The sequence below is a fragment of the Salmo salar genome, chromosome ssa14, assembly GCF_905237065.1.
Source record: "Salmo salar chromosome ssa14, Ssal_v3.1, whole genome shotgun sequence".
NCBI lineage: Eukaryota > Metazoa > Chordata > Actinopteri > Salmoniformes > Salmonidae > Salmo > Salmo salar.
In genome coordinates, this window is record NC_059455.1 from 62,786,304 (window position 1) to 62,795,960 (window position 9,657).

Genomic DNA, 9,657 nt, shown 5'->3' on the forward strand with positions numbered 1-9,657 from the left:
TTAGCCAAATCACTATGCAGGCTAACGCAAACAACTGTGTAGAATACGCAACAAACCATGACTCAATTCACATTGAGGTAATTGCAGTTGAGTTATATTAGTAGAAAGTAAGGCAATATATATGAGTAGTATGCAGCACAAAGGGAGGCTACAAAATGTCATGATTGTAGAAAAGCATCTTTTTATTAGAAGGGAAACATAATCAAAGTCAATTCCAAGATGGCTTCACTTATTACTGGTAGATTGCACTCGGAGAAGCAGGGATTCAAATAGCTGAAACAAAAAAGAGACTTGGGTGAATTTAAACATTTGAGACAATCGCATAGAAATTCCAACAAAATACTGAGTTTTGGATCATTCAAAGCTGCAAGAGGCAGAACATGTACTGACAAGTTGCTCCATTGGATATAGAAAGGCCCTTGTATGTGTTCAATTTAACAATCCTGTCCATCTAGTGCAATTAACTATCATAAAGAGTCAGCCGTCAGGCTTTACATGAGTCAAAATTAACACTGCACTACAACGTGACTTAGCAGCACATTAACAATCATTTGCCAGTATCAAACTTGACTCCAGGAACTAAAGCAGAATTCAATAGTCATTGTTTTGAAACTTAACATTATCTAGTCAAGCTAGGAAAATTCCCACAGCAATTCTACTGGCCAATATAGCTTTACACAATTGCTATTGTTTTCTGACTACCCTGAGAACATGCATTCACATTCAAAGATAAGTCACAATCGGCATGCAGATGTTTCAACCAAATGCAGAGACCACAGTTGACTACAGAGAGCAAGAAGGGACAAAAACCTAGAAAGGAAAGGACAAATGAGTCAACAGGTAGCCTATTTATAGAGCGGGATGGAAATCGTATCAATAGGAACAAAAATGGTGTTGGTTAACAGGAAGTAAATATACATCGGTATGACAGGTAATTTTTGTTTGTGGCTATGCTCTAGGGAAAAAAAGGCATGCTTTCAGTTTCACTAACCAAAGAAAATCAATGCACACCAAGTGTCAAAGTACAAAAGTCAGTAGATAATTAATTTCTGAGTAGACTGACATTCGCCTTATCTATCCCGGTCTTTCATTTTTCAAACTAATGAGGACACATTACATTAAGATGTATTACATTAACTGTAATACATTTTTAATCACATCCATATTCCCTACAGCTTGCTCAATTTAATCCAAGTACAGGGACCATCACAATAAAAGCTACATTTTCACCAATATGTATACCTGACCCAAGGGGGACGTTACACTTATCTTATACACGCCATTATAAAATCAGCTATTCTCTGTAGTGTCCAGGGACAGACCCAGTAGAGGAGCGCATTCAAACACAAGTACACCACACCAAAAAGTAGAGAGATAAAGAAAACGGAGCAGACTCGTCCCGAGGAGGAGAGTTGGAAAGCTAGACGAAAGGAGCACGGACCAGAGTCCTGAGAGTGAAGAAGCGACTGAAGTGGAAGGGAGCTTAGACGAAGAGCACCAGGTCTTTACAGGGGGAGGCTGTGGCCGAGGAGAAGGCGGCGAGGATGGAGGCGAAGACAACGTCGGGGGACTGGGCGGCATCAACGGCCTTGTGCAGGCCGCGGGCGCTGTAGTACTTGACTAAGGGCACCGTCTGCCGGTGGTAGGCCTCCAGCCGCGAGCGCAGCGTCGACGCGTTGTCGTCGCTGCGGCGCATCAGCGGCTGCCCCGTCACCTGATGGGGGACAGAGAGAAGACATTAGGGTTCATATGACTGAAAAGTGCCCTTTTGGTTTCTCTCCCGTTATTTATTTTTCCCTTCCTCCCTACACTTTCAGAGTTCACAGATCTATACAAATTTGATAGGTTTAAGAAATATGGTGATGGCTCCCTCTAGCCCTCCAGATGGTCAAGTGCATCTACCATATTAATTACCTCCTATCCAGTCCTTTCGGATCTATGATGAACACAGAAGGGCTTGATCGGTGCTACTGGCTTGGCAATCTATTTGACACCACTCTACATCTCTGGGTACCACACACACTACAACCCTTTTGATTTGTGTGTTGAAAGCCATTTCTGTGCGGAGCATCTGAAACAAGAGCTCAAAGCCACCTGCACGGAACAACTCCTAGCCAAGGAATTGTGTGTCACGACACTTGTGAAAGAGTGTGTGCAAATGAGCCACTACATTCTTCATATGATAGACACTTCTAAAAGAACACACTTGATAAAAGTGCATATTTCCATAAACACTGAGCGCGCACACACTTTTTGAAGTGCAAATTGACCCAGAAACACATTTGAAAACCTGTGATTAGAGGATTATACAACCAGCTTCCTCTGGGTTCTACATTAGAAGTAGGGTTTCCAGACTCAGAAAGGGGGATGTTCGTCAAGGTACTTACGTCATCCTTCATGGGCTCTTTGGGTGGGTTGAACTCGTCATGGTAGGAGCGACCGCTAGGCTGGTGAATTAGTCTGGGGGGGGAAAGAGGTTAGTGGGCCACATGGTTTAACCCCATTTTAACAACACTACCATCCTCCATCAAGTCCAACCACACTGCCTTTGGCCCACTTCAACATTTCACACCACATCCCATAATGGCCACACGAAGAACCCCTTTTAACATGCGAATGGCACCATTTGGATTGGACTACAGGCACATTATTTCCTCTGTATGAAGCCATGTCCTCGATACAGATCACTGTTTGTTGCAGCTGAGGGAGGCATTGCTCGGTTTCGTAACAATTTCTCCAATAAATGGTCTATAATAACTGGATCTATAATAACTGGACCTATAATAACTGGATCCAACCACAGGTCAACGCAGCACGTCTCCCCCTGCTATACAATATTTGGTCCTACCTGCCACAGATCCTGCGCACCAGTAGGGAGTCGTCGACGGAGAACTCAATCACAGAGTCCAGCTTCTCTGTGCGCTTCTCCAGCAAGTCATCCAGCTAGGAGAGAGGGACTCATGAAACATAGGAGCAGGGAGGAAACAGGTTCATATGCTCAGTGAAGCAGTCGAGGGTAAACGCAGTTTACACATTTTCATTTTGCGCGACAGTTAACCCACCCCAGTTAACCCACCCCAGTTAACCCACCCTTTGCAGAAAAATGCATTGGAAGTGTAGGAAGCACTCCTTTTTTCACCGCGAACAGCAATCGGTTTACCCACTACATATGCTTGATTAACAGCAAGAGACACTTTTGCTCTTGGAATTGACAGCAAAAATGGAGTCAGGTACCAACCAATCCTCACCATCTCTGCTTGTTTCACTGTGCGGGGGAATCCGTCCAATAGGAACCCCTTCTTACAGGGAGGCGTGTCCAGGTTCTTTTCTATGAGTTCTACCACCATCTCGTCACTGACCTATGAGTAAGTTGACAGTGATGAGCAATGAGACAAAAAAGGCATGAGAACACACAATTGGGACAGAGGTCCAAGTAAACCGGTCTCAGATTACCACTAAGCTACAGAACCAGTGACACAAAACAGATTCATTCCTATTAAAATGAACACAGACACACGTTCAGAACTAACATATGAACACACACAACACATCTTACCAGTTTCCCGGCATCCATGGTCTCCTTGAGCCGCTTGCCGAGCTCAGAGCCAGACGCCACCATGGCCCTCAGCATGTCCCCCGTGGCCAGATGACACACGCAGTACTGCTCTGCCAACCGAGGAGCCTGGGAGGGAGGGGGGGGGGGTTATTGGCATTAGGCCTAATGTTACAAAGGCAACAAGGGTAGCATTTATCTAGCCATGTCTCATGTTTCAAGTGTAACTCGACAACTCTGAAGAGAAAAGTACGGCAACACATTTCCACCCCCCCAACATGTCAAATTATTACAACAGGTGGGAGCCCTTCAAGGCATTCAAGATGTGCTGAATCTTAATAGTTGATCACAACATCCCTCCAGCTGCAACATAGCCTCCACCCATGACATGAGCCTCCACCCATGCTATGGCTCGATGTGGAGAGGGCATGGGACACTTCTGGAAAAACGTGGGTTGAATAATTAAACGCCATAGCACATGCAGTACAGTTGTTTCAAGGACACAATCATGTTGCCATTTTGTTTTTAAATTTCAGAGCGATGTTCAAGTTGCACCACAACTGAGAGCTAAAGACCAATCCCCCCCAAGGGACTAAGTAAAAGACAGACAGAGACAGACACACACAGACAGAGACACAGACACAGACACACAGACACAGACACACAGACAGAGACACACAGACACACACAGACACACACACACAGAGACACACAGACACACACAGACAGACACACACACACAGACACAGACACACACAGACAGACACACAGAGACAGACACAGAGACACACAGACAGACAGACACAGAGACACAGAGACAGAGACAGACACAGAGACACACAGACAGACAGACACAGAGACACACAGACAGACAGACAGACAGACAGACAGACAGACAGACACAGACACACAGAGACACACAGACAGACAGACACACAGACACACAGACAGACACACAGAGACACAGACAGACACACACAGACACACACAGACACACACAGACACAGACACACACAGACACACACAGACACACACAGACACAGACACACACAGACACACACAGACACAGACACACACAGACACACACAGACAGAGACAGACACAGAGACAGACACAGAGACAGACACAGAGACAGACACAGAGACAGACACAGAGACAGACACAGAGACAGACACAGAGACAGACACAGAGACAGACACAGAGACAGACACAGACAGAGACAGACAGACAGAGACACACAGACACACAGACAGAGACACACAGACAGAGACACACAGACAGACACAGAGACACAGAGACACACAGACAGACACAGAGACACAGAGACAGACACAGAGACAGAGACAGACAGAAACAGAGACACACAGAAACAGACAGAAACAGACACACAGAAACAGACACACAGAGACAGAAACAGAGACAGAAACAGACAGAGACAGACAGAGACAGACAGAGACAGACAGAGACAGACAGAGACAGAGACAGACACAGACACAGACACAGACAGAGACAGACAGACACAGACACAGACACAGACAGACAGAGACAGACAGAGACAGACAGAGACAGAGACAGAAACAGACAGACAGACACAGACAGACAGAGAGACAGAAACAGACAGACAGACACAGACAGACAGAGAGACAGACACACACAGAGAGAGAGACACAGAGAGAGAGACACAGAGACAGAGACACAGAGAGAGAGACACAGAGAGAGAGACACAGAGAGAGAGACACAGAGAGAGAGACACAGAGACAGACAGAGACAGACAGAGACAGACAGAGACAGACAGACACAGACAGACAGAGAGACACAGACAGACAGACAGACAGACACAGACAGACAGACAGACACAGACAGAGACAGACACACACACACAGACAGACACAGACATTTAATCTCACCCATCTACACACAATAATGACAACATAAAAACATGTTTTTATTAATGTTAACAAATTTATGGAACTGAAATAGCTAAATGACATAAGTACTCATACCCCTGAGTCAACACATGTTAAAATCCCCTTTGGCAGCGATTACAGCTGTGAGTCTTTCTGGTTAAGTCTAAGAGCTTTGCACACCTGGATTGTATTTGCCCATTATACTGATCAACATTCTTCAAGCTCTCAAGTTGATCATTGCTAGACAACCATTGTCAAGTCTTGCCATAGATTTTCAAGCAGATTTAAGACAAAACTGTAACTCAGCAACATTCACCATCTTCTTGGTAAACAAATCCAGTGTATATTTGGCCTCATTTTAGGAAATGAAAATTCATATCCCAGTGTCTGCTGGAAAGCAGACAACCTGGTTTTCCTCTAGGATTTTCCCTGTGCTTTGCTCCATTCCATTAACTATTTTTTTTTATCCTGAAAAACTCCAAGCCTTAATGATAACAAGCATACCCATAACATGATGCAGCCACCACTATGCTTGAAAATATAGAGAGTGGTACTCTAATGTGTTGTATTGGATTTGACCCAAAGATAACACTGTCTATTCAGGACTAAAAGTGAATTGCTTTGCCACATTTTTTACAGTATTACTTTAGTGCCATGTTTTTTCTGAATATTTTTACTGTCAATTAGGTTAGTATTGTGGAGTAACTACACTGTTGATCCATCCTCGGTTTTCTATCATAGCCATTAAACTCTCTAACTGTTTACAAGTCCCCATTGCCCTCATGGTGAAATCCCTGAGCGACTTCCTTCCTTTCCAGCAACTGAGTTAGGAATGACACCTGTATCTTTGTAGTGACTGGGTGTATCCAAAGTGTAATTAATAACTTCATCATGAATATATATATATATATATCCCAGCTATCAATTGGTGCCCTTCTTTGCGATGCATTGGAAAACCTCCCTGGTCTTTGTGGTTGAAATTCACTGCTCGACTGAGGGACCTTACAGATAATTGTATGTGTGGGGTACAGAGATGAGGTAGTCATTTAGAAAGCATGCTAAACACCATTATTGCACACAGTCCATGCAACTTATTAAGCACATTTTTACTCCTGAACTCATTTAGGCTTGCCGTAACCAAGGGGATAAATACTTAGAATAAAGACATTCCAGCTTCTCAATTAATCAAATGTTTTAAGAAAGTCAAATAAAACCACCCACAGGCCAGCCCCCAGTTGGGGGAACCCCGTCATAAGGTATTATAGGCCAGTGACCCCCCCCAAAAAATCTCAATTTAATCACTTTTTAAAAAACTCAGGCTGTAACAAAATAGGGGTATGAATACTTTCAGAAAGCACTGCCTAAACGCCCTACAGTACTTGTACCAGCCTGTGCAACCGAAAATGTGAGTGTTTTATAAGGCAATGCTGTGCAGCTATCCAGCCACTACAGCAAGGAAGTACAGATGTCCCCAACTTCGGTCCTGGGAAGCTGCAGGTGTGCCAGCTTTTGTTCCAGCCCAAACACATTTCAAACAAAACCCTGCACAACCCATTGTTCTCCCGGACCAGAAACTCCCAGAAACTAAATAACAATTACACTGAGCTTATTGACAGGGAAGTCAAGTCTACACGCTCACTGAACCTGGTTAGATCAAATGAAAGTAGTTGGCTCTGGCCAGCTGGAGAGTATGATTAGCATACAGTCACCTAATGGGACATTGAAAGTCACAGTCCAAAGAGCCCTTCATACAATACATTGGCATGCGACTCCAGAGACGAGTACCACATTGTGCCAAAGTGTTGCAAGTCCACAAATCAAAACTGGTCAGCACCAGATAACGTTAGTTCAAAGGGAAATGGCTACGCTCAACTTAACAAATGCTCATAACTAGTGAGCTAGTTACAACTTTCATTATACTTCCTTATCCGTCTGATCTAGAAACCCAATTCATGACACGAAACTTGGGAAAGCTAGCCATCTATGCAAGCCAATTCAGAATGAACTTCAGGACAAGGTGTATACAGTTAGGTGGCAGTGTCGGCCATGCGGTCTCCCATTCCTGCACTTCCATAGCAAGTTAGCATAACTCACTCACCTGTGTTCCTTTCCCAGCACCAGGGGGTCCGAGAAGGATTGCCCGAATTCCCTTTTTAACATCGGACACGGCATCGTTTAATTGCATGCTGGGGGCCATGTTCACTTTAACCGTCCTTGAGCCACTTTTGTTATCTGCCAACTTGACCACGAAAGGAAGTGTCAGCGACTTATTTCTTGCTGTTTAGGATTAAAGCCCGCCCCTTATTAGAAAATACTTCCCTCTCATTGGTCATTAGATGGCTCAGTTAAACGTCTACACGCTGATTTGCTGGAATAGTAAGCAAATTTCTTGTTATAACATCCGGGTTTTGCACACGCAATTACGGGTTTTCTTTGGTGAGGGACCATAGAAATGTAAATGAACATTGTTATTAGTTAGACTGTTAGATACATCTCTATTATTATTATTCATATTAATTGTTTATTATTATTATTTAATAATTAATTAATATTACTATTATGGTTTCATCTGTCGGGAATAATTACCACTAGTACTACATGCTGTGTGTAGAGGTGGCAGAGGAGGCTCAGGGACTGTTCTTAAAACCTCTCCAGGGTATGTGGGATCGTCCCACCTAGTCAACAGCCAGTGGAATCGAGTGGCGCGATATTCAAATACCTTAAAAATGCTATTACTTCAATTTCTCAAACATATGACTATTTTACACCATTTTAAAGACAAGACGCTGCTTTATCTAACCACTTTGTCCGATTTCAAAAAGGCTTTACAACGAAAGCAAAACATTAGATTATGTCAGGAGAGTACCCAGCCAGAAATAATCACACACCCATTTTTCAAGCTAGCATATAATGTCACAAAAACCAAAACCACAGCTAAATGCAGCACTAACCTTTGATGATCTTCATCAGATGACACTCCTAGGACATTATGTTATACAATACATGCATGTTTTGTTCAATCAAGTTCATATTTATATCAAAAACCAGCTTTTTACATTACCATGTGACGTTCAGAACTAGCAAACATACCGAAAACTTCCGGTGAATTTACAAAATTACTCACGATAAACGTTCACAAAAAACATAACAATTATTTTAAGAATTAATTAAGAATTATGTCAGATTTTAAAATAGCTTTTCGGCAAAAGCACATTTTGCAATATTCTGAGTAGATAGCTCGCCATCACGGGCTAGCTAATTTGACACCCACCAAGTTTGGCGTTCACTAAACTCAGAATTACTATAAGAAAAATTGGATTACCTTTGCTGTTCTTCGTCAGAATGCACTCCCAGGACTTCTACTTCATCCGCAAATGTTGTTTTGGTTCAAAATAATCCATAGTTATGTTCAAATATCCTCTGTTTTGTTCTTGCGTTCAAGACACTATCCGAACGGTGACACGTGGACGCATGTCGTGACAAAAAATTTCAAAATATTCCATTACCGTACTTCGAAGCATGTCAAACGCTGTTTAAAATCAATTTTTATGCGATTTTTCTCGTAAAATAGCGATAATATTCTGACCGGGAGACGTCTTTTTAGTTCAAAGACTGAAAATGTAAAATGGACTCTTCACGTGCATGCGCACACCCGTCTCATTGTTCTCAGATCGACCACTATCCAAATGCGCTACTGTTTTTCAGCCAGGGACTGCAAAGTCATCATTCAACGTTCTGGCGCCTTCTGAGAGCCTATGGGAGCCTTAGAAAGTGTCTTGTTACAGCAGAGATCCTCTGTTTTCGATAAAGAGGGTATAGAAGGCCAAGAAATGGTCAGACAGGGCACTTCCTGTACAGAATCTTCTCAGGTTTTGCCCTGCCATATGAGTTCTGTTATACTCACAGACACCATTCAAACTGTTTTAGAAACTTTATGGTGTTTTCTATCCAAATCAAACAATTATATGCATATTCTAGTTTCTGGGCAGTAGTAATAACCAGATTAAATCGGGTACGTTTTTTATCCGGATGTGAAAATACTGCCCCCTACCCTAGAGAGGTTACTGCCAAGATGTGGTCGCTTTTCATCATCCGTGGCATCACCCAGGTGGGCGCAAAATGTTCGCCAATGGACGACCAGTACCTACGGAGAAGCGGGTCCTATGGAGGATCTGACCGTCAGAGAAGCAGATGTGG

At 43.2% G+C, this 9,657-nt stretch overlaps 1 protein-coding gene across 2 annotated transcripts; it reads right to left on the bottom strand.

Moving 5' to 3' along the window:
- Positions 1-158: 158 nt before the first annotated feature.
- Positions 159-7,866, bottom strand: LOC106570014 (adenylate kinase 2, mitochondrial-like). Of its 2 annotated transcripts, none has more exons than XM_014141874.2 (7): positions 7,559-7,866; positions 3,557-3,682; positions 3,249-3,359; positions 2,849-2,943; positions 2,388-2,460; positions 1,442-1,714; positions 159-273 (listed from the first exon to the last, which is right to left on the bottom strand). In XM_014141874.2, the coding sequence occupies exons 1-6, from the start codon at positions 7,655-7,657 to the stop codon at positions 1,484-1,486; spliced, it is 735 nt and encodes a 244-aa protein (XP_013997349.1). In that variant the 5' UTR covers positions 7,658-7,866; the 3' UTR covers positions 159-273; positions 1,442-1,483. The 2 variants fall into 2 exon arrangements, with proteins under 2 accessions (XP_013997349.1, XP_013997350.1); XM_014141875.2 differs by having other exon boundaries at positions 1,510-1,714; positions 7,559-7,865.
- Between the last annotated feature and the right edge of the window lie 1,791 nt (positions 7,867-9,657).